Source organism: Chiloscyllium plagiosum, chromosome 30, assembly GCF_004010195.1.
Source record: "Chiloscyllium plagiosum isolate BGI_BamShark_2017 chromosome 30, ASM401019v2, whole genome shotgun sequence".
NCBI lineage: Eukaryota > Metazoa > Chordata > Chondrichthyes > Orectolobiformes > Hemiscylliidae > Chiloscyllium > Chiloscyllium plagiosum.
Genome location: NC_057739.1, coordinates 38,651,382 through 38,677,751, shown reverse-complemented (window position 1 = coordinate 38,677,751; position 26,370 = coordinate 38,651,382). Strand labels below are relative to the sequence as shown.

Here is a 26,370-nt window from a genome sequence, read left to right as displayed (position 1 = left end):
GGTGACTGCGAAATCACTCTTGTTTGTCATCTGGTTCACTTTTAGGGATGGAAATCTACTATCCTTACGTGGTCTGGCCTACAAGTTAGCGTGGTTGATTGTTAACTACTCTCTTAGCAATAAGACTAGTTAATAAGTCAAATGGGTAAAGAATCATTAATCTGACACGAACAGAAGGGTCAGATCACTGCTTACTGCCTGAATTATATTCGACTATTGGCAAAGAAGGAGCAAGTTGTATGTGACTAACAGGCCTATAAGCTCCAGAAAATCGACTTTAATAGGGGAGACAAGTGTGTGTGTTTGTGTATGTGTGCATGCTAAATATACAGTAGACCAAAGGCTATGACATCGCAAATAATAACTCAGCGGAGCTGGGCTATCAGTGAGGCACAGGAACATAAATATATACCAGATACAAGGTACATATAAATATACAGCAGGAAATAGGAAATTACAGACTAAATTCACATAACTTTATGTAATTTTATTTCTAATAGTACGATCTATTTATACACAAAGGTAAGTATCTTACAAACTGATGTATACTTACCTTTATAACACATCTATAATTTGAAATGTTTACATTTCCTGCCAAAACACTGTTTAATGCAAACTGTACGAGAGCTTGTTAAATCAGGGAGAGTTCTACTCCACAATCTGTGTAACAACAGTGTGTATAATGCCACACATGACTCTGCTGCTAAGATGCAGAGGTTTCTGCCTTTAGGTCAGAAGGTCAAAGCACAGAATTATTGTGGTGAAGAAGGGTCACTGGATTGCAAACGCTAACTCTGCTTTCCACCTCCATGCATGCTGCCAGGCCTGCTGAATTTCTCCAGCATCTTCAGCTTTTATTACAAAGTGACTGATTTTCTCTCTTCTCCATTAATTACCACATTCAAGTAAAGAGAGTCAGAATGTTTCAGCTCAAAAAAAGGTCACTTACGGGAAGTTGGCATCGCTGGCTAGACTGGCATTTATTGCCCGTCCCTAATTGCCCAATGGACAGTTAAATGTCAACCACCTTGCTCTGGAGCTGGACTCACACACAGGCCAGACCAGGTAAGGATGCAAGTTTACTTAGTGAACCAGATGGGTTTTACAACCATTAACAATAAATTCAAGGTCATCATTGGGCTAGAATTTATTACAGACTTTTATTGAATTCAAATGGCACCATTTGCCATGGTGGGATTTGAATCCATGAAACCCAGAACATTAGCCTTGAGTTCTAGATTTCTAGGCCCCTGAGATGATCCAGCTTTAATAAAAACTTTAGTTTTGCAGCATTTTGCTTTTGAGTAAATCTATACGGGGCGGACTCCAGAGCTTGGGGCCAAGGCTTGGTCTGGGGGGTGTTGGCGGGCACTATAAGTGTGACTTTTTCTTTGCCAACCTCCAGTATGCATCAGAGGAGGGGAGGCACCTCTCACCTTGGTGGGACCACTGCATGTCTGGAGACTCGAACAGTACAACTGTCTTTTTGAGCAGCCCACTTGAGTGGCACCACATCCACAAATGTTCACACCCGCCACCGCCGACACCGAGTGGCAGCAGCGTGTACTATCTACAGAAATTCACCAAAGATCCTTAGACAGTGCCTTCCAAACCCACGACCACTTCCATCTGGAAGGACAAGGGCTGCAGAAAACATGGGAACACCACCCTCTGCAAGTTCCCCTTCCAGCTACTCACCATCCTGACGTGGAGATATGTTGCCGTTCCTTCACTGTCGCTGGGTCAAAATTCTGGAATTCCCTCCCTAAGGGCATTGTGGGTCAACCCACAGCAGGTGGACTTCAGTGGTTCAAGAAGGCAGCTCACCCCCACCTTCTCAAGGGCAGTGGTGAGCCCTTGCTAGTGGGCCCACCCAGTGACACCCACATCACAGCAGTGAATAAAAACACCTTGCCTCAACTTTGAGTCACTGATTTTGGAGTGGTGTTGTGCTAGGATTTGAGTGGAGGACTCTCACTGCTTGTTCTTTTAACTGTTGGGAATGGACAGCAAAGGCATCTTCCTTCCCAACAGCGTGACATAAAGCAAGGCAGTAGGTTTAAAAATAAAGTTCAAATTCACAACCCACCACCATTTCTCCGTCCAAACTCTACCTGCATCAATGTAACACCTCTAACCTTGAGAAAAGCTGCCCAGGAGTTTGACAGCAGCAATGGTAAGGACTGTGCAACAGGTGAATGGTTTATTTGGTTATGGGGATACGGGTGCTACTCTGTGATCGAGCATTTCTGACCCATCCCTGGTTATTGTTGAACTGAGCAGCTGGCTTGAGCCATTGCGAAGGGGTGTGAAGGGTTAACCACATGGTTCCAGATGTGGTAAAGACAGCTGATTTCTGTCCCGAAAGGACTAATCAACACAAGTCTAGTCTTTAATTCTAAGTTTTTAAAAATTGAATTCAAACTTCAAAAAATTGAATTCAAGGTGGTTAGCGCTGCTGCCTCACAGCACCAAGGTCCCAGGTTCGATTCCCGCCTCAGGCAACTGTCTGTGTGGAGTTTGCACATTCACCGTGTCTGCGTGGGTTTCCTCCGGGTGCTCCGGTCTCCTCCCATAATCCAAAGATGTGCAGGCCAGGTGAATTGGCCATGCTAAATTGCCCATAGTATTACCAGGTGAATTGGCCATGCTAAATTGCCCATAGTATTAGGTGCATTTATCAGAGGGAAATGGGTCTGGGTGGGTTACTCTTCGGAGGGTCAGTGTGGACTTGTTGGGCCGAAGGGCGTGTTTCCACACTGTAGGGAATCTAATCTAATCAAACTTCACCATCTGCCTTGGTGGGATTTGAACCCATCCCCCTAGAGTATTAGAATCATAGAGCCCTACGGTGTGGAAGCAGGCCATTCAATCCAGCAAGACCATATCAACCCTCCAAAGAGCATCCCACTCCTCCTTCCCTATAATCCTGCAATTTCCACCAAGCCTGTCCATCCCTGGATACTATGGGCAATTTAGCACAGCCAATTCACCTAAATGGCACATCTTTGGATTGTGGGAGGAAACTGGAGCACCCCGAGGAAACCCACACAGACACGGGGAGAATGTGTAACTCCACAGTCGCCCAAGGGTGGAATCGAACCCAGGTCCTGGGCACTGCGAGACAGCAGTGCTAACCACTGAGCCACCTTTACCTTGGGGGAAACAAGGATCATTAGCCTCATGGCAATGTTATTGTTAACAATTATATAATGTTGTCATCCTTCCTGTTGTTTTTAGCCAGAACTCTTGAACGCTGCAGGACTAATCCACTTCAGACTGCAGAAGATCATAAATCTTAAATGTCCAACACTCTAGGGCCCAGGCATAGTGTGAGGATACATTGTCGAGCAAAACCGATGTTCAAGAGAACCCAAATTTATTGTTTCTGTTGTTCATTTCCCCCACCTCTCTGTATCAATTTCGGCAATGGGGGTGGGGGGGGGGGGTGGGGGGGATGCTAGTGTATTCCATTAAACAAAAATAAAAACAAAGAATTGCTGGAAATCTGAAACAAAATAAAGACAGAAATAGCTGGAGAAACTCAGCAGGTCTGGCAGTATTTCTGGAGAGAGAAAGCAGGGTTAAATAGCTGGAGAAACTCAACAGATCTGGCAGTATTTCTGGAGAGAGAAAGCAGGGTGTAATTGCTGAAGGAACTCAGCAGATCTGGCAGTATTTCTGGAGAGAGAAAGCAAGGTCAACATTCCAGGTCCAGTGACAATTCTTCAGACACGTTAGTGTGAGTTGGGCCGGCATTCTGAATATGTCAACTCCAATCCTGCGTGGCAAGAGGATGTGTGTGAAAGACAGACTTACCAAGCCATCGATCAGGTCGAACATACAGACTTTGACGGGCTGGGCTAGTGCTGTTTGAAGGCTGAACAGCGATCTTGTTGGCTCCATTTCCTCTCTCTCTCTGCACACCCCTCTCTCTCTTTCTCTCTCCCCCTTCTCCTGTGCTGTGAACCACTGGATATTGAACACTCCCTCCTCACATGGCTGTTTCACAGCTTGCCTGCTGTCAGTTAGCACTGGGAATCCTGTCACTGTGACACGGGGAAACTCCCCCCCCCCTCCCCACCCCACTGTCTGTGTTGCACTGAATTTGGCGGATGCTGTAAGAAAGCTTCCTTCCTGTCAGTTCTGCAGCCCTGGATTTTTAAAAAAAGACTGCAGTTCTGGGTTTGCTACCTCATTGCCTTCCTTGTACAGGCTGGAACACGCTCCCAGATCTGCATCTTGCTGTCAAAGTACACACACCAGCCTCATACCAATACACAGCTCTTTCCCACTCTGCACTGCCTCATCTCAACTCCCTGAGATTGCTATTCAATCGACTGCACTTATGTAAAGCACATCTGTTTTATTAGAAACACATGCTTATGCAGAAAGACTTGCATTTATATAACACCTTTCACAGTCCCAAAGACCTTTCTAGCCAATATAGTATTTTTAAGTGCAGTGACCTGCTGTAAAGTTGTACAGCTAATTTGAATACAGCTCCACACACAAACAAAAACAATGTGACAATGACCACATCTGCTGTTTCTAAAGCTAGTGCCTGAACACCAGGGGAAACCTCCCCTACTCTTTTCATATCAGTGGCACAGTGTCTGTAATGTCCACCCAAGAGGGCAACCTGACCATCGGTCTTTCAGTCATCCCAGTGCAGATCTAGAGTGCTGCACAGTCTGTGTTTCCAAAAAGACGTTAAACTGAGGCCCTGTCCATGCTCTCAGGTCCTCACGAAACTGCCCATGGCACCATTTATCTCAAACACCATCACTATCAGGGTTAGCCAGTCGTTATCACATTGTAATTTGTGCACTGCCGAGCTTCCTGGATAAAAACAGTGGCTACACTTCAAAGGTTGCTTCATTGTCTGTTAAACACTTTCAGTTGGTTGTTCAAGGTGCTATACAAATGCAAGTCTTTACATTTTGTTAATGCCTCTAATGGTCATGTTGCCACAGGGTCTCTGACTCAAGGCACAGTTGCCAATGAGGGAAGGGACTGCACAGGAGCCCAGACTCAGTGAAATGAATAGAAAAAGAATAAACAGAGATGGAGAGGAGGTTACAGTGGGGACAGATAAGAGAGTTAACAGATTCTCCAGTTCACAGTAACCATAATCGTACATCAGCTGGTATTCTTAATATAGTCAATGCTGTAACAAAGTGCACCGTCTAACCACCTGAAAAAGCATCAAAGAGTGAAAAGTATATTTAGCAGATAGACTTCAGATTGATTTATTTAAATACAGGTTCAAAGTGGACCCATGGAGTTTATTGATATAATTCACCCTTACTCCAAGACTCTTTCAATCCAGTATTGACAATGTGTCATCTTGTATCCTTGTCTGGTTTGGGAAAACAAGGTCTAATGCTCAAGGGAACAGAAAGCTTACTCCAGACCTGGACTGGATCCAGTACACACTAGATTGGTACCGGCAGTATGTGAACCTGTGAAAGGCAGGTTAACACTTTCCGTATCACCCTTCTGATATACTGCATACAGTTCTGGTCCCTTTACTTGAGTAAGGGTGTAACTACATTGGAGGAAGCTCAGAGAAGATTCACTAGATTGATTCTACAGGTGAGGGGTCTGTCTAATGAAAAGAGACTAAGTAGTTTAGGTCTGTACTCTCCAGAGTTGAAAAGAACGAGAAAAGATTCAAGAACAGCCTCTTCCTGCTGTTATCAGAATTTTGAATGGACCTCTTTGATGTTGATGTGATCTCTCTCTGCACCTTCTCATCAACGGTGACACTGTATCCTGCACTCTGCTCTGTTACCCTGGTATAACTTGTACAGCATGATCCACCTGTAAAGCACATCAGACAACACTTTTCACTGTACCTTGGTGCACATGACAATAATAAACCAATCAAACCAAATCGAGGTTTAGAAAATGCTAAAAGGGATTGACAAAGTAAATATAGAGTCGGTATTTCCCCTTAAGGGACAATCCAGAATGAGGGGCCAATGGGATTAGAATAAAGAGGTGGGTGTGTTTGACTGACATAGACATGATGGGCCGAAGGAGCTTTCCCTGTGCTGTCGATCTCTAGGACTCTCTCGGATAAGGGCTGGCAGATTTAAAACAGAGCTGAGGAAGAATTACTTCTCTCAAAGGGTGGTGAATCTGAGGAATACACTCTCCCAGAGTGTGGTGGGTGCTGGGACATTGAGGGGATTTGAAGAGATAAGACAGATTTTTCATTAGTAACAGGTTAAAGGGGGTGGGCAGGAATGTAGAGTTTAGATTGACATGACATCAACCATCTCCACCCCCCACCCCATCATCTCTGTTCCTCTTTCCCCATCCCAACATCTCTATATGTCACTCACCCTGCCCCATCATCTGGCCATGATGCCTTTGCCAGATAAGATTATAATAAATGGCGGACCCAGCTGCCGTTGGCTACTCCTGTTCCTAGACTGTATATTCACCAGAACCTCGGCCAGTAATGTCTCTCATTATTCTCCTACAGGTAACTGGCCCATCTATCTCCTGCCTCCCCTCCAGTTCTTTCTTGTTTGCTTTTCTGTTGTGTTAAGTCCTGTGGAGGGAGCCATCTTGCTTCGGTGTAGGTTAAATAATCCATGAGGCCCATCACAGTTACAGCACAGAAACAGGCCATTCAGCGCTGCTAGTCTGTGCTCACATCCAGGCTCCAAAGCATTCTAACGTGGCCTTATCACCATGTTTTTATATTTATCATGATTTAAATAATTTACTTCCTATCCCAAGAATTCCACCTTCTCAACAAATCCTGGATCCCTAACTGGATTTATTTGTGACCAATTGAAATGTTATGGTCCCATAGTTTCCCCAGTGGAAACATATGTCCACCCGACACAATACTTCCAGCATTTACTGAGAAGGGAAGTGAAGTTGAAGTTTTTTGTCTCATTGGGACTGACGTGTACGCAAGAGAGAAAGGAGAGGACAGTTTACACAGCACGAGAAGAGAGTGATGATGGTTGGGCTCTATTTACATTCTGTACTACCGATTAACCAGTCGATGTTAAAGACCTCCAATACAGGTCAACCTTCACCTGCTGTCTCTCCTGCAGGTAACCCCTCTACCTGTTCAGTCTTTCCTGATAACCGGTACCTATTAATTCTACAAGCGGGTACTGCAGATGCTGGAGATTAGAGTCAAGATTAGAGTAGCGCTGGAAAAGCACAGCAGGTGAGGCAGCATCCGAGGAGCAGGAAAATCAATGTTTTGGGCCAAAGCCCTTCATCAGGGTTCCTGATGACCCAAAATGTCGATTTTCCTGCTCCTCGGACGCTGCCCAACTTGCTGTGCTTTTCCAGCACCACTCTAATCTTGACCCTTCCAGTTCTACAGTCAATCACAGACCAGCAGCGCAGGCTGGGGAGGAAGTAGTCTGCATTCAATCACCACCACTAAACGTTTCATACGATTTGCCCAAAAGACCCTCCAGGAAGAAGTTAGATGAAATGTAATGTTGACAATAGGCACTGTATCTGTACGTTAAATGATCTGTTAATCAGCATTCTGGAGCTGCCTCTTTTAAAAATGTGATATTTTATAAAAACTCCACACTCAAGTCCCTTTGAAATGCCACAGATTCCGATGAAGATAACTCTACTAAGACTTTTATAAATGAACAACAAGTCGTTTCAATTGAGTTAAAACCTGGTTACAGTTGCTATGTAAAATGAGCCATTATTATTTATATAGATAGCCATTTGTTTCCACATTTCCCTATGGCAGGCTGATGGATCTAGAAGGTTCAGGAACATTCCTCAGCTGCTGCCACAGAACAAAAGCAGCCTATACTCTCAGAAACTTATGCCCGGCCCCTTCTGACACTTGGTTGCTGAGGTTACGGGGTCAGCCATTTACATGTAAAAGTGCCCTGGAGGTTCCTGTCTCTTCTTAAAACCACAAAAATAAAACTTCATTCCTGATAATACAAACAAATACTGGCCTGGTGATGACAGTGCTTAGAACTAATCAGAGTTTCAGCTACCAGCCTTTGTGTAGTTTCCGAGAGATCTTGAGGAGCAGTGGTAATGTCCCTACCTCTGAGCCAGGAGATAGGGTTCCCACTTGCTCCACTGGTGTGTTATAAAATCCCTGGTCTTAAAAATATTTTATTTTCTCCGCTTGTTTAAGGAGGTTGTTGGTTCCTAGAGACCCGAGTGCACAATCCAGGGGGTGCTGCACTGTCAGAGATGCTGGCTTTGAGATAATAAGTTAAACTGAAGCCCATAGACAATCCCACTTCACTGTTTGTTCAAAGGGCAGGGAATCTGTAACTCCACCTCAACCAGGGCCCGAGGTCAGAAGATAGTGGTCAGTATCCCATTGGTGTTTGTGGGGCCTTGGTTTGCACAGATTTGTCTGCCATGCCTCCTACTTTACAGCACTGCCTGGTCTCACTGCGCCTCCCGCTTTCCCAATCTGTTGCCATTCAGATAGTAATCTGCCCTCCTGGTTTTGCTTCCAAAGTGGGTAGCAAAGAGGGAGGATAGACCCTCAGTTTAGTATCTCATCCAAAAGGCAGCACCTGCAGGTGCTTCATTGCCCTTCCCTGGGGAAGGGGGGCGGGGGTCAGTCTAGATTCAGTTTATAAAGAGCAGCTTCATTAACTATAAGGCACTGAGGAATTGTGGACAGTACTACACAAATAAAAACTATTTTGTTTTCATTCATTTCCTTCTCCTGAATTCCTTCCACTCCATGTCTGTCATCCTTCTCTATTGTTAGACGCAGAAGATATTTTCCGACAGTGTACTGTACCTTGATCCTTTAACAGGGTAAGCACATTTTGTAGCACTGAAACTCAATAGTGTGATGTTATCAAATAAACACCGTGCGATTTTATTGAATTCTTCCTCATGGATTTGTGGTGTCTGAACTAAGCTGCCAGTGAAACTGGCTTATGAAAAATCAGTTGCATTTATCCAGCATCTTTCATGATGTCAGGATGTCCTAAAGGTATGTTTGAAGTTTGGTCACTGCTGTGATGTAGGAAGCTCAGTAGCCAATTCTTACACAGGAAGCTCCCACAAATACCAATGCGACATAAAACTGATAATGTAATTCTGTTTGAGTGATAAATGCTGACCAATCTACTAGCAGTACCTCCCCTGTCTTTCTTTAAAGACATGGTCTACTCAGCCTGTTCTGAGATGTTTTTGTACACCTCTGGAGCAGATGGGGCTTGAACCCAGACCTCCTGGCTCAGAATTAGGGACACTATCACTACACCACAAACATCCTTGTGTTTCTCTTTAAATAGTGCCATGGGATATTACTACAACAATAATATAGAATATAGGAGCAGGAGTAGGCCATTCGGCCCTTTGAGCCTGTTCTGAATATGATCATCCCTGATCATCCAACTCAATCCCTGGTCCCGCTTTCTCCCCACATCCTTTTAGCCCTCAGAGCTATATCTGACTCCTTTGAGAAAGCATCCAGTGCTTTCACCTCAACCATATTCTGGGGCAAAGAATTCCACAGGCTCCCCACTCTCTGAGTGAAGACATTTTTCCTCAGTTCAGTCCAAAATGACCTACCCTATATCCTCAGACTGTGACTGCTGATTTTCCGATTCCCCTGGTCATCGGGAACATCCTTTCTGCAGGTTACCCTGTGCCTCGTCCTGTTGGAATTTTATAGGTTTCTACGAAATTACTCCGACAGTCTTCTGTGAATATAATCCCAACTGATCTATGATTCGGAGATGCCGGTGTTGGTCTGGGGCGTACAAAGTTAAAAATCACACAACACCAGGTTATAGTCCAACAGGTTTATTTGGAAGCACTAGCTTTCGGAGCGCTGCTCCTTCATCAGGTGGTTGTGGAGAATGAGATTATAAGACATATAATTTATAGCAAAAGTTTAGTGTGATGTAACCGAAATTATATCTTGAAAAAGACCTGGATTTTTTGTTAAGTCTCTGACCTTTTAGAATGACCATGTTGGTTACAGTTCTTTCATATGTAAATCGCAAAACGCTTTTTAGAAGTTACATTCTCAAGTGATCTAGTCTTTCTTCATACGTCAGTCCTGATATCCCAGGAATCAGTCTGGAAAATCTTTGTTGCACTCCCTCCATCCCCAGAATCAGGGAAGGAGGCCAAACTGTACACATCACGCCAGACATGTTCCTACAATTGCACCAAGAGGTCCCTGTTCCTGCACTTCAATCCTCTCACTCCGAAGGCTAACATACCATTTACCTGCTTCACTGCCTGCTGCTCCTGCAAGCTTATTCATGACTGGTGTACAAGGACACTCTGGTCTCACTGCACCTCCCGCTTTCCCAATCTGGATGCTATTCAGATAGTAATCTGCCCTTCTGATTTTGCTTCCAAAGTGGGTAGCAAAAAGGGATGATAGAGCCTCAGTTTAGCATCTCATCTAAAACACAGCACCTGCAACAGTGCAGCACACCTTCACTGCCCTGCACTGGGGCGGGGTGGGGGGTCAGCCCAGATTCAGTGCTCATGTCTCTGGATTGAGCCTTCAACTCACAATCGCTTGTCTCCTGAGACAAACGTGGTACTCACTGAGCCAGATTCCTCCATCCATTCACCCTGTGCTTGAATCCTTTAGCATGGAGCCTGACCTTAAGGAATCTAAGGCAGATACCTATAACACGGGCCGGAACTAGGCAGCAAGCAGTTTACAATATGAGCTTGATATTTCCAATATCATCATCCCAAGGCAGATCGCCACTCTGAGAAACGAGGACAGAAATGTCTGCTGTTGGGAACGATTGGGGTGGTGAGAATAAACAGTGAAGGGATAGAATGCTTGAACACTTCTTATATCTAGTTTATTGTCACCCGCACTTTGGAATCAAACCAAAATCACTTGAGAATCTCCTGTTACCTCACAAGGTGTTATGTCAGGCTAATAATGTGACAAAACTTCATCATGGTAACCAGGAAATCAGAGTTTAAAAAGACCTTTCCTTCTTCCTGAGAGTTCAAACCACAGAACATCTTCCTCCCACACCATCACCTTCACTACCCATCACTGGTAGTCTCTCGCACAATCAGCTAGCCATCCATAGGGAGTCTCTACTGTCTGACTTAGTCTGCTGTGTGCAACCTTTCTGAATATCACATAAGGTACATGATTATTGTAGTGTAAAGGGTAACCCACCTAAGACGGAGATGAGGAGGCATTTCTTCATCGGAATGTGATGAGTTTGTGGAATTCTTTACGACAGAGGACTGTTGAGGCTTTGTCGTTAAGTTTGAGTCTGATTTATTGTTGTCACCCGTACCAAGATACAGAGAAACATGTTGCTTTGCGTGCTCTACAGGCAAAATTGAGACTGACAGATTACCATTCAGCATGGGAATCAAGGTGTCATGGAGAAAAATGCAGGAATGCGGAGTTGAAGATTATCAGAACGACCACAAACTCATTGAATGGCAGAGCAGACTCAATGGGCTGAACGGCCTGCTCCTGTTGCTCCATCTTATAGTCTGGTGGCAGCTTCACTCCACTTTTCAACTTGCTGACGTCTTATGGGTTTTGAGCGGAACTACATGAATCCCAGTCAAAACACTTTCCACTACGTCCTCACAAGGAATAACACTTTTGTAGAATAGTGTCTCACGACTAAATTCCTGGTGATAATATAACTGTGATGAGACGTTTAAAAAAGTACTTAACTGACTGGAACGCACTGTGAGGCAGCTGGGGCTATGAGCACTATAGTTTAAGTTGCTAAACAGCTTTCCATTTTTCCGAACAAGTGATCAAGTACAGAGCCTCAAAAAAGGGAAGAGGAAAATTAGATTGAGCTGATTGGAGCATATATTTTCGAATGGACTGACTGAGGCTTGGTCTCTTGTGCTCCAGTGGTAATCATAGAATGCCTACAGTGTGGAAACAGGCCCTTCGGCCCAACCAGCCCTTCAAAGAGTAACCCACCCAGATGCATTCCTCTACCCTATATTTACCCTGGACTAATGCATCTAACCTACTCATCCATGAACACTATGGAACAATTTAGCCTGACCAATTCACCTAACCTGCACATCTTTTGATTGTGTGAGGAAACCAGAGCACCCAGAGGTAACTCACGCAGACACAGGGAGAATGTGCAAACTCCACACAGACAGTCACCCAAGGTTGGATTTGAACCCAGGTCTGTGGCGCTGTGAGGCAGCAGTGCTAACCACTGAGCCACCATGCCATAGTGGTCCTATATGTGGGCCAGGAGGCCTGGGTTCATGTCCTACCTGATCCAAAGGATGTATGCTAACATCCCTGAACGGGTTGATTAGGAAGCATCAATTAGCTTGGTGTTGGACTGGGGTGGACAAAGTTAAAAATCACACAACACCAGGTTATAGTCCAACAGGTCTATTTGAAATTAGCAGAAGTTTCTGCTAATTGTAACCTACAGATTGCTCTCCCAGCTGTGTTCCTAAAAGGCTCTCCTCCTGTTAATCACGTTTCGGTATCTCTGGGTCAGGGAGAGCTGGTGGGCCCAAGGCCCATTCACACACTAGGCCCAGAATCTAGGCTGTCTGCTCTTGTGCAGTGCTGAGGGAATGTAACATTAATTTTTGACTGACTAACACAAAAGATTTCTTGAAGGGGTTGGAGGGAGATTTAACTGTTTTGCCCCCTTGCCAATCCTCTGTCAATAAATGTTATTAAACACAGGGTCATAGAATCAGGGGATGGAGGAGGTCCTTCAGCCTGACATGTTCATACCGGCAGGAGTAAAGAGATGAGTCCATTTCCCTGCCCTCACCCCCTAACTCGCTCTCCAGGTGCCAACCCAATCTCATTCCGAAATCCCTATTGGACTTCCCTCTGTCACACATTTCAGATCCTAACCACTCTCACAGTGAAAAGGTTTTTCTCCTCCTCTTTCAACCCCCGGTCTTCCATTAGGCCTAAGCACATCGCTGTGAGAACACGCAGGTTAGAAAAACCCAGCAAGTTCACTGACAAAATTCACAACTAGTTTAAATCCCAAACCCACAAGTTGTTCACGTTAAGCCCATTAGTGGGATCCTGCTGTGCGGTGTGGCGGTCTGGCCTGCCCACCCAATGGCAAATGATGGGACCCATTTCACAGGAAGTGACCTCGTTGGCTGGAGAGTTGGTGCAGTATGTTGCATCAGAGATAATCAAAACTGTTTTCACACCTCTCGGAAACTTGACTCGACTTTGAGGTGGGTCTTCACTGTTTTGGTTACGCACCACCTTTTAAACTAAATTAACCTGTTCGGTGTGTTATAACACACCTCGGTGGTAGGTAGGACATACACCAGGGCTTTCTGGCCCAGAGGTAGTGATATTACCACCATGCCATCAGGACCTTCCAAACTTCACCATTGGTCACAATAAAATATAATCCAGGTCCTCGGAACATCAGCCTGAGCTTTAAGATCTACAAGGCCTCACTGGTGCACTGCATTCCCCCACTACTTGGGGCAGTTCATCTGATTGAGTGGAATCAGATTTGTAATTGCCTCAGCAAGTGAGATACAATTGGTGACGCTTGGCAGTAATTGGCTATCAGGGTTGAAGCATGCAATTCACCCTGCCTCATCCATCCCAACCCAATGATTATGGTGTGGTGATAGACCCAGCAACTTCACAACTACGTGTGCATTTATCTGGCCTGCCATGTTACATTTACCCAAATCCAGGCCAGGAAAAAGTGAGGACTGCAGATGCTGGAGATCAGAGTCGAAGAGTGTGTCGCTGGAAAAGCACAGCAGGTCAGGCAGCGTCCAAGGAGCAGGAGAATCGACGTTTTGAGCATAAGCCCTTCATCAGGAATTCCTACTGCCTGACCAGCTGTGCTTTTCCAGCACCACACTCTTCGATGCAAACCAATGCTACACCAACAACATGTCTCACTGAGCTGATGGGAACTCCCAGATCATTTGCTGCTTCACCAACACTAGAATGAACCGTAATGACTTTTGTTTAATGCTTTTTGTTTGGTAACCACAGAAACTTGACTTCCTATTCTGATTTCCATCAAAGGGGAACTATGTAGAACCTTTCACATTCTCTCTACTTTTCAATTCAATCTGTCAAATGAAGAGCCTTTACTTAGTTACTTCTGTTTTCCATTGAAATCAGCTGGCATGGAGCAATAGCTCATTGTTAATATAACTGCCGTGTCATTCCAGCCTCCCACCCTACACCCTGCTACTCCCCCTCTCAATATATACAACTCAAAATCATTGTCACCTGAATACTGTTGAAAAGAGAGACAGGTTGACAAAACATTTCTACGAATCAGGACGAATGCAAGAATATCAAATTTCAAATAATCACAACAGGAGAAAACAGTGCTGCTGATTGGTTGGCAAGTCAACACTGATTGGCCAATTTATACGCAGTTTTCTATTGCTTTCTCCATGGCAACATCAGTCAGTTTTCTATTGCTTTCTCCATGGCAACACCTCGGTCAATCAATGTTGACTTGCCAACCAATTAGTGTTCTGTTCTCCCATAGTGTAAATTTTTATGATCATTTGAAACTTGGCCTTCTCACATCTGCTCTGAGGAGTGTAAGATGAAAAACTTTGGCAAAGTATCTCTCGCTCTTCATAAATATTCAAGTTCATGTCATTCTTTTTTGACAATGTTAAGTTCGCTGATAACAGTCTCCCTGTACAGTTTATGAGGAGAGTCTCCTGCTGTTAACTCCTGGAGTTGAAATGAGTTTCTCTGGGTACCAGATGAGGAGGTAGTAAGGGAACTTGGAGGATGCAGCACTGGCACGGGGCAGCTGAGGGGAACTCTGGGATAAAGGGAAGCACCTCCCGTTCCTCCCAGTCCCACCAAAAGAACCTCACTCTTGGGATTCCTTCCAGGTGGGCTGTCAGAAGATACCTGAGTCCCACAGCCAATAACCTCTGGCCTGTTCAGCCAGAAAACGACAGTCAGAATAACACTGATAGTGTGAAACACCAACATAATTCCACTTTAAATGGACCCAGAACCTAACTTAGGAAACTTGTTCCCAACCTTTTGACAGTGATCGAAGTCAGTTGGATAGTTTTAATGTCACTAACTTAGCAATCTGAAGGCCCAAGATAATTAACTCAATCCTACTATGGTAGCTAGTGTAGTTTAATTAATGAACAAAATCTGAAATTGAAAGTTCTGTTCAGTAATAGTGATCACGAAACTAACATGGATCTTTCTAAATGCCCCTCTGCATCATTAATGCCCTTTTGACGAGGAAATCAGCCATCCTTATTGGGCCTGGCTTACATGTGACTCCAGACTCACATAGTTCAATAAGGGGTCTTGCTTTTAGAATGAGAATGGGGAAGATTGTCTTTTTTTCCCTCACACATTCTGTGCAATTCTCTTCCCCAGAAAACAGTGTTGTGGCTGAGTTTATTGAAAGCTGAGTCAACAAGATTTTTGATGGAGAAGGGGGTCAAGGGTTACGGAGGGGTGCGGTGTATGGACAGAAAGTGGAATTGGCACCAGAATCAGATTGACCGAATGGCAGAACAGGCTCAAAGGGCTGAAGGGCCTACTCTTGTTCCTAATTTCAATGTTCCAAAGTGGTTGACTCTTCAATGCTGTCTGTCAACGGCCTAGCAAGCCATTTAGTTCTGGACGATTAAAGACGGACAATAAATGCTGATCCTGCCAGCAATGTCCACAAACCTGAAAGAAATAAGAAATGCTTCAGCCTCGGGGGTTGTGAACCGTTGGAATTCTCTAACCCGGTAGGTTACGGATGCTCCATCCTTTGCACACTTAAGGCTGGGATTCTTATTCACTCAGGGAATAAATGGAGAGGAGGAGGTGGGACTTGAAGCCTGAAGTCAGCCACGATCACATTCAGTGGTCAATCCCTCTCTCTATCTCCTGGGTTCTGGAATTTGATGGAGGGGAACATCAGGTGCAGAGGAAACGAGGCATCACACCCGTAACAACATCAAACACAGGCCTGGGTTAAGCTGGGGACATTCCTGCGCTGTCTGTTCCAGCTGGTTGATGTGTTTACCACATGACAGCCACCCAGCCCCATTCAGAGCACGTTTTCCACAGGATATAGTCTCAGTGCCGACGGAAGCATTTTCTTTTTCTGCAGAACTGCAGAATCGCTGTTTATTTTCCAGAGCTCTGCACACGATCCGTGATGACTCACTTCCCTCGGCATAGTTACAGCCTCAGGTATGCATGCCAGAAACCCCCACGAGATCAGAAACACTCTCATTTCCCTCGATACTAGATAAACAGCTTTTCACGGTAACGGGTTTACAGAACACTTCATAATAACATGCCATTCATTCCAACGACATCTATCACTACCCCATTGTAGTAATGCCATCAAAATACTGACAAATCTCCTTGTTACTAGGTGTATACTATGGACACGTAACAATCTCTGACAGCCAGCTTAACTGTTTCAACACAGGATAAAATTCATCACTGAACAAGGCCCCCTTAGTGACCCTGTCGTGGATTAAAGAGGATGAAGTATGTTGTTCAATAAAAATGTAAAGCTAGCTACTTCACATTCCCATGATGCCACTGCAGTACAAGATTAAATTCCCTACAGTATGGAAACAGGCCCTTCGGCCCAACAAGTCCACACCAACCCTCTGAAGAGTAACCCACCCAGATCTATTCCCATATATTTACCCCTGACACTAACACTATAACATCTAACACTATGGGGAATTTAGCATGACCGGCACATCTTTGGATTGGGGAAGGGAACAGGAGCTCCCGGAGAAACCCACACAGACATGGGGAGAACGTGCAAACTCCACACAGACAGTCACCTGAGGCTGGAATCAAACTCCCCCACTCCAGGGAAAAGACCTTGACTCTTCACCCTATCCATGCCCCTCATATAAGGTCACCCCTCAAGCCTTCGACACTCCAGGGAAAACAGCCCCAGCCTCTTCAGCCTCTCCCTGTAGCTCAAACCCTCCAGCCTTGGCAACATCCTTGTAAATCTTTTCTGAACCCTTTCAAGTTTCATAACATCCTTGCTACAGCAGGGAGACCAGAACTAAATGCAGTATTCCAAAAGTGGCTAACCAATGTCCTGTCTAGCCGCAACATGATCTCCCAACTCCTATACTCAAAGCACTGACTAATAAAGACAAGCATACCAAATGTCTCCTTCACTATCCTGTCTACCTGCGACCACACCTTCAAGGAACTATGAACCTGCACTCCAAGGTCTCTTTCCTGGGAACTTTTACAGTAAAATGAATGAATTGAGTGGGAATGGAGTTGTTCCTAACCTCAGTTTATCTGACTGGGAAAACACTTTGATTGTGTACACTGTGGAAACACACCTTGTCATGTTTATTTGCAAGGGAGTAAAGGCTGTACTCAGGTCAAAGCAACATTTATGCCAAAGCAAACTTTGAACACTGATATGATACAACAATAAAAGAAGCCACCCCTCCACATACGGCAACAAAGGAACCACAGAAGAGTGACCCAGTAAATGGAGACTATCCACCCCAGGCAGAAGATTCACAGACAGTAGTTTCCACACACTAGGCAGTCATGCCTTCATCTGCTGAGATTCCAGGAGCAGACCAAAGCTCTTAGACCGGTGTCAAACTGAGGTCCTGTTGCACATCCTGAGGGAGAAGAAGGAACCCACCAAGTGCCAAAGCTGGAAAGACAAACCCAAAAGGATTGAGAATCCTGTCCAATTTTCAGTCCTTAGTTAATTGCTCAGTTGCAAACACAGTCCATTCAGTCCATCATTCTATGCTGGTTCTGCCTACATCATCTTCATAGACCTTCATCACCGTGTTCTCTATTCCCTTCTCTTCAATGGTGTTTAACCCATTTCCAGTTAAATGCGTATTTCCTCAGTGCTCTGAGTTAACATGAACACAGAGACACAGGAAAGCTGGAGCATAAGGACAATCTGTTCCTCAATAACTCATTTCAGATTGCTTCTCCGTCCTGAAGGCCTGACTGATGCTGGACTCCGGTTTCCCAGGTAACCCATAGGCGGTCTCCTGGTCACAGTTTTCCCATCGGGAAGTGGCAGGTTTCAGGATGAGAGGCACAATAAGATTTCAGGAATCAGAAAACAATAGTGCAGGAACTAGCTGTCAAAAAATCCTTACACTGCAGAAGTAGGCCATTCAGCCCATACCAACCCTCTAAACAGCAGCCCACCCAGACCCATTCCCTAATCCTGCATTCCCCATAGCTAACTCACAGCCCTGGATGCTACTGGGCAATTTTTAAGCATGGCCAATCCATCTAACCTGCACATCTTTGGATAGTGGGAGGAAACCAGAGCATCTGCAGGAAACCCACAGAGACACGAGGAGAATTTACAAATTCCACACAGACAGTTGCCTGAGGCTGGGATTGAACCTTGGCCCTTGGTGCTACAAGGCAGCAGTGTTAACCACTGAGCCAAAGTCATTTCAAAGACATTAGTGTTGTAAGTGAAATGAAATAGTTATGTGTCTTTTCTCCTGCCCCTGTTTCCAAGGGCTGGACTGTGTACTTCCATTGGTGCTTATGGGCACCTGATTTGCCATGGCTATCTTTAGGATAAAGTTAAAAAATCACACAACACCAGGTTGTAGTCCAACAGGTTTATTTGGAAGTACTAGCTTTCAGAGTGCTGCCCCTTCGTCAGGTGATTGTGGGGCAGGATCATGCAACTGATATGATATATACTGAACAACAGCAGTCTAGGTGTGTTTAATATTTCATATAGGTTGTATGATACTTTGATTTTTTACTATAAATTCTGCGTCTTATGATCCTAGCTACCTGATGAAGGAGCAGCGCTCCGAAAGCTAGTGCTTCCAAATAAACCTGTTGGACTATAACCACATTTTTAACTTTGTCCACCCCAGTCCAACACTGGTTCCTCCACTTCATATCCTCAGGATAGCTGGGCAGGAGACTCTCTGAGATTTACTGAGAAGGATTTACAACCTCTCAGTCAGACTACGTGGCTATATCATGCACTGTCCACAGACACTAGAGTGGGACTTGAACCTGGAGTTGGCAACCCAGAGATAAGGATAAGACATAGGAACAGAAATAGGCTATTCAGCTCCTTGAGCCTGCTTCTCTGTTCAATATGATGATGGCAGACTATCCAATTCAGTCCTGAAAATAACAAGTCACAGTGGGTCAGGCAGCATCCATGGAGAGAGAGCAAGCTAAGGTTTCAAGTCCAGATGACTCTTCATCAGAGCTGACATGATGTATTGGGGGCAGTATTTATGCGATAGTGAGGGGTAGAGCGCTGGGGGAGAAAGGGTGCTGATAGTGCAGTGATCAGAATGTGAGAAGCCAATTCAGTCTCCTGTTCCCGCTCTCTCCACCCCCTTTATCCCTTTAGCAGTGAGAATTACATCTAACTCCTTCTGGAAAACATCCGATGTTTTGGCCTCAAACTTGGAGCTGACAGCAAAATGAAGGCAACCACGAGATGTCGAACGGTTACTGAGTGCAGTTAGTGAGGCTTCCTGAGGAAGGATGATTCCAATTGGGGGAGGGGGGGAACATTTACATCTGGGACAATTAAAGCTTCACTTAGCTCAAAGGACCATCCAGCCATTTCCAAACACTGATGCCAAGCGATATTTTCATTTCCCTGCGGAAACTCCAGACAATGACACGACGACAACAAAAAATCCTCGACACATCAGCAACAAAGCCGAGTGACGGAGGGAACGCAGCTTATTGACCGGTCTGCAGACTTACTGTCTCCTCCAGACAGACACCCACTTCTCCACAGACAATAAATCACAGATCCCATCCTGCTGCCAGTCGGAAAGCATATTTACACCGGACTTTCCAAACCAGCCAACACCTTCTAAGAGTGAACACACAGCCACATGATTTGCCATGGCTATCTTCAGGGTAAAGTTAAAAATCACACAACACCAGGTTGTAGTCCAACAGGTTTATTTGGAAGTACTAGCTTTCGGAGCGCTGTCCCTTCATCAGGTCGATGGTGGGGCAGGATCATAAGACAGAGAATTTATAGCACAAGATCACAGTGTCATACAACTGCCAAGTCACGGAATCATACAGCACGGAAACAGACCTTTCGGTCCAACCCGTCCATGCTGACCATAATCCCAAACTAAACTAGTCCCAGCTGTCTCTTGAAAACCGTGGGTATAATGGCAGGAGGATTAAACTTCTATCGACTTACAGTTAGCAGAGAGTATCTCAGTAAGATAACTATCTGTATTTCCCGGACCAACACTCATCCGTAAGACACCACTGGAGGGATCTTGCTGTGCGCACGCTGCCTACTCTATGTGGTCCACCACAACAGCGACCACACTCCACAAAGTACTTCATTTTGAGGTTGTGGAGGGGGCGGTGTTGAACTAGGGGTGGACAAAGTCAGAAGTCACACGACATCAGATTATAGTCCAACAGGTTTATTAGGAAGCACTAGTGCTATAACCTGGACTATTGCCTGGTGTTGTGTGATTTTTAACTAGGTTTATTTGAAATCACAAGCTTTCAGAGTGACTTTGTCACTTCACCTGACAAAGGAACAGCGCTCCTAAAGCTTGTCAAATCATAGAGTACAGCACGGAAACAGACCCTTTGGTCCAACTCGTCCATGCCGACCAGATATCCTAAACTAATCTCGTCCCATTTGTCAGCATTTGGCCCTTATCCCTCCTAACCCATCAATGGGCCGATTGGCCTTGCTTCCATTCCTAAGTCTTATGGTCTATTCATGTACCCATCAGAGGCCTTTTAAATGTTGTAATTGTACAGCTTCCACCACTTCCTCTGGCACCTCATTCCATACACGCACTACCCTCCGCGTGAAAAGATTGCCCCTTAGGTCTCTCTTATATCTTTCCCCTCTCACCCTAAACCTATGCCCTCTAGTTCTGGACTCCCCCACCAGGGAAAAGACTTTGTCTATTTAACCATATCCATGCCCCTCATGATTTTATAAACCTCTATAAGGTCACCCCTCAGCCTCTGACACTCCAGGGAAAACAGCCCCAGCCTATTCAGCCTCTCCCTTTTGCTCAAATAAGCCTGTTGGATCATAACCTGGCATTATGTAACTTCACTTAGAGACATCACAAAGATGTGAAGGGTGCTATGAAAATGCAGATTCTGCCTTTCACTTTCACGGCAGTTGGAAAGGGTTGTGCCACCATGAACATGGTGGGGAGGTCGAGGGGGGAGGAGAGAGGAAGAGGAGGAGACTTGGCCAGAAACTGGGGATATGGAGCAGGAAACAGCGCTGGTCCTTATCTCCTGACAGTTTCCTTAAACATTCTGCAGACCGAGCTCAAATTCAGCTTGAAGCAGCAGAAACTTTTACATTTTCCCAGTAACTGTTCAGTCAACGCTTCCCGCTCAGGACTTAAGGAGTACAGATAACACACATCAGTGCACAGCAACATGCCTTCCTCAGCCCTGTACTCAGCAACTAACCACTCCATTAAACCCTATCATGCAGTACGGTTACTCACTGGAACTTACTGGGCTGGGCACAGTTTCATCTCCCGGATGGAAGGACAAGTTAGACAATAACAAAACATTGTGCCTCTACTACCCATTTTCTCCAGCTTGCTTGTTCTAAAGTAGGCAGGAAGGAGGCTGGAAGAACCCAGCAGGCCAGGCAGCATCAGCAGGTGGAGAAGTTAACGTTTCGGGTGTAACCCTTTTTCAGGACTCACTGAAACATTGACTTCTCCAGCTCCTGATGCTGCCTGGCTTGCTGGGTCCTTCCAGCCTCCTGCCTGCCTACTTTGGATTCCAGCATCTGCAGTTTGTTTTGTCTCTGCAAATTGTAAAGAGGTTGGAGCTGGGGAAGAAAGGCAGTTGGCTGTTGGACTGGATGGGATGGTTTGGATGCAGGGGGCTCATGTGAAGACTGCTTCAGGAATAATTCCAGGCAGCAGCTGTTAGCAACAGTGAACCTCAGACATGGCCCTGAGCTTCCGGTGTCACGGATTAAGAATCTGCATCTGAACTTTAACCCTGAGAGCGGAAGATGTAGGAGTGGAGGTAGTCCATCGAGTCTGCTCAAAGAGTCCCTCAAATCCCTGCTCAGACAGGAGGCACCTGCTATAACCTGGACTGGGAACAGTTCATTGCACTATGAACTCCTACAATGTGCTGGGAAGCTGTTTCTCTGCATTGCTGTGCTAGAATGCTCTCTTTGCGATGAGCTCCCAGATTTGCCTCTTGAAGGGCATTGCTAAGGAGTAGCATGGAAACAGACCCTTCGGTCCAACCCGCCCAGGCCGACCAGATATCCCAATCCAATCTAGTCCCATTTTTCAGCACTTGGCCCATGAACCCTTCCTGCTCATATATCCATCCAGATGCCTCTGGAATGGCATGGTACCTCAGTGATTAGCGCTGCTGCCTCACAGTGCCAGGGACCTGGGTTCGATTCCAGCCTCAGGTGACTGCCTGTGTGTAAATTCTCCCCGTGTCTGTGTGGGTTTCCTCAGGGTGCTCTGGTTTCCTCCCACAGTCTAAAGATGTGCAGGTTAGGTGAATTGGCCGTGCTAAATTTCCCATAGTGTTCAGGGCAATGTAGGTTAGGTGCATTAGTCAGGGGGAAATATAGAGGAATAGGTTGCGGTGGGTTACTCTTCGGAGGGCTAGTGTGGACTTGTTGGGCCGAAGGGACTGTTTCCACACTGTAGGGATTCAAATTCAAATGCTGTAATTGTACCAGCCTCCACCACTTCCTCTGGTGGCTCACAGATGTGCAGGACTCTGGGGAAAAGGCAGGAAATTGACACTAGGTAATAGAGCCAGTACAGAGCACAATGGGCTGAATGGCCTACTTCTGTGCTGTAATAATCCTGCAATTCTTTTGTATTTTTATTCCAGTTCACCCTTCGATTGCTAGGAGTGGGGCTCGTACTAACTCGCAGACCTAACTCCAGATAGGTCATTTCTGAGCTGTGCATCTGCCTCATTCATTGCTATCAGCACTTTCTCAAGTCAGAGATTGACTGCACTCAGCAATACTGGAACCTGGCTCCCAGTTTCTTCAGGGGCCTCTGAGCATTTACGAAGCTCCACCTCAATTGGCCAAGACTGAAGGGCTTTCAGGAATATCTGGACCAGATTCACCGCTGACTGGATGGGACTGACCGGTCACTCAGCTCCTGTTTCGTTATGGCTTAAGTCACAAAACATTCGGATGGCAACAACTCTGAATCTGCTGGTGAGATCGGTCTGTTGTTTCAATCATGTCAAGGGCAAAGTGGATCCGGGTTCAACATGAAACCTAACAACTGTAGATCGTAACCATTGTTGCCAGCCTGTGGCTAGCAAGATGGCACGGTGGCTCAGTGGTTAGCACTGCTGCCTCACAGCACCAGAGATCTGGGTTCAATTCCTGCCTCAGGCAACTGACTGTGTGGAGTTTGCACATTCTCCCGGTGTCTGCGTGGGTTTCCTCCCACAGTCCAAAGATGTGCAGGTCAGGTGAATCGACCATGCTAAGTTGCCCGTAGTGTTAGGTGTAGGGGGATGGGTCTGGATGGGTGCGCTTCGGCAGGTTGGTGTGGACTTGTTGGGCCGAAGGGATAGGGTTTAATGGCATCCACTGTCTTGTGTACTCCGAAAGGAGCTGCATTACAACCAATGGCTGCATTTCCAATGGTTACTGCTCATTGTTTTGCTGTTTTCTCTCCCAGTGCGATGAATCTGGGGGGGCTGTTGTTTGGACTCGATGGGCCAACTGTCCTGTTTCCACACTGTAAGTAATCTTAAAAAAAAAGACCGGCAAATTAGCTGATTAAAACACACAATGTTATCACGAGATTTTACAGGGTAGATATGGAAAAGCTGTTTGCCATCGTGGAAGAGTCCACATCCCAGAGGGCCTCAGAGTAAGGGGTTGTCCAGGTAGGACAAGATGTGCAGGAATTTCTTCTCTTACAGGACAGTCATAGAATCCCCACAGTGTGGAAACAGGCCAGTTGGCCCATCGAGTCCAAACAACAGCCCCCCCAGATTCATCGCACTGGGAGAGAAAACAGCAAAACAATGAGCAGTAGCCATTGGAAATGCAGCCATTGGTTGTAATGCAGCTCCTTTCGGAGTACACAAGACAGTGGGTGCCATTAAACCCTATCCCTGTCACCCGACATTTCCCACAGCTAACCCACACATCCCCAGACAATACAGCATGGTCAATCCATCCTAACCCGAACATTGTTGGACTGTATGAGAAAACCAGATTAAACCCACACAGACACGGTGAGAACGCGCAAACTCCACACAGACAGTCACCCGAGGCTGGGATCGAAACCGGGTCGCTGGTGCTGTAAGGCAGCGGCGCTACTGCGTGACCCGCAGAGTCAGATATCTGAAAGTGGTCTCGTGCCATTTGCCAGCATATTACCCATATCCCTCTAAAGCCTTCCTATTCCTGTAATCATCCAGAGAATCTGTGGGATTCTTCATCACAGAGGGGTGGGTCTTTAACTATATTCAAGGCTGAGGATGACAAACTTTCAGACAGGAAGGAATGAAGGGTAGGGGGAAGTGGCGTTCTGGATAATCAAATCGGATATGATCAATGAATGATAGAACAGACTTGATGGGCTGAATGGTCTACCTTTGCTTCTACATTTAAGGTTTAATGGCACCCACTGTCTTGTGTACTCCGAAAGGAGCTGCATTACAACTAATGGCTGCATTTCCAATGGTTACTGCTCATTGTTTTGCTGTTTTCTCTCCCAGTGTGATGACTTTATTGCCAGTTCTTTTCAGGCTCATGTTTTCTACGTTTTCGACTCCCAGCATCCCAGTCCCCGACATTCTAGCAGAATAGTCAAATCATTATAAAGCTGTTTGGATCAAAACCAGGAAGTGTTGGAGAAACTCAGCAAGTCTGGCAGCATGTGGAGAGAAACCAGTTAATGTTTCTTGTTCAGCGATCCTCCTTATCCTCTCCACAGTCAACAAATGTGAAGCTGGAAAAGCACAGCAGGTCAGTCAACATCTGAGGAGCAGGACAGTCAATGTTCCGGGCTGATGCTGTCTGACCTGCCGGGCTTTTCCACGCCTATTGCCTCTACCTTCCAGCATCGTGTCCGTGTGGGTTTCCTCCGGGTGCTCTGGTTTCCTCCCACAATCCAAAGATGTGCTGGTTAGGTGGATTGGCCATGCTACCTTGCCCATAGTGTTAGGTGCATTAGTCAGGGGTGAATGTAGGGGAATGGGTCTGGGTCTGGGTGGGTTACCCTTCGGAGGGTCGATGTGAACTTGTTGGGCCGAAGGGCCTGTTTCCACACACTGTAGGGAATCTAATCTAATCTGCAGTCCTTACTGTCTCCTTAATCTCTCCACAGCTCTTTATAATATAAGACCATTTGGGATGTTCAGGACAGCTATTATATAAAGGCATGTTCATTTTTGTTACAATGCCTGACTGGACCATCTGGTTTTGTAATAACAAGCCCCAATTTTTCTGTGATTCTATCCCATAATGATGCTGAAGCTAAGGACTCTGTATTTTGGGATTATTAGGCGATAGTGAGGACTGCAGATGCTGGAGATTAGAGTCAAGATTAGAGTGGTGCTGGAAAAGCACAGCAGGTCAGGCAGCATCCGAGGAGCAGGAAAATCGACGTTTCGGGCAGGAGCTCTTCATCAGGAATGAGGAATTATTCCCAAGGCTGATAGGTCCCATGTTCACACAACCTGACAACACTGACAAACGTTAATATGGGAGGGAAGAGACTGCATTGGGAGCAATGGATACAGTAGATGTGTGTGTGGAAGTACAGGTAAATCTGTGATGGATGTGCACATTATCCGCCATCTACAAACAGACCCCACCACTAGAGTTTTGTCCCCTCCCAAACCCAACAGTGTTCCATAAAGACCATTCCTTCCACGACTCACCTGTTAGGTCTACGCCCCCCACCAACCTACCCTCCCCTCCCAGCACCTTTCCTTGCCACCACAGGAATTGCAAAACCTGTGTCCACAGCTCTCCCCTCACCTCCGTCCAAGACCCCAAAGGAGCCTTCCACATCTGTCACAGATTTACACGTCATCTATTGTATCCCTACATTGTGCTCTCCCCTACATTGGGGAGACAGGACGCCTACTTGCAGAATGCTTCAGAGAATATCTCCGGGACACCCGCATGAAACGACCCCACCGCCCTGTGGTTGAACCCTTTAACTCCCCCTCCCACTTTGCCAAGGACATACAGGTCTTGGGCTACCTGAGAGCAAGAGAAGACATCAGATCTCGACCAGCTCAGGAACTCTACCTCTCTGTTCTCTGCAGAAAAAGCTACTTTAGGCCTGAAGAAAACCAATATGTTTTTCCTTTAGTGGTTGCTGCTGTGAGCTGTAATTTTTATT

The 26,370-nt window shown here is 45.8% G+C and overlaps 1 protein-coding gene across 2 annotated transcripts in view; it reads right to left on the bottom strand.

Moving 5' to 3' along the window:
- LOC122564935 (ral guanine nucleotide dissociation stimulator-like) overlaps positions 1-26,370 on the bottom strand; it is a 187,921-nt gene that overhangs the window by 119,493 nt on the left and 42,058 nt on the right. Inside the window, exon 1 of one of the 2 annotated variants that reach the window (XM_043720430.1) lies at positions 3,820-4,039. The exons of the other annotated variant lie outside the window; for it this stretch is intronic. Coding sequence (XP_043576365.1) covers positions 3,820-3,906 — 87 coding nt within the window. The 5' untranslated portion in view covers positions 3,907-4,039. Of the gene's footprint in view, positions 1-3,819; positions 4,040-26,370 lie in introns of those variants that run through there. 2 annotated transcript variants of the gene reach the window in all.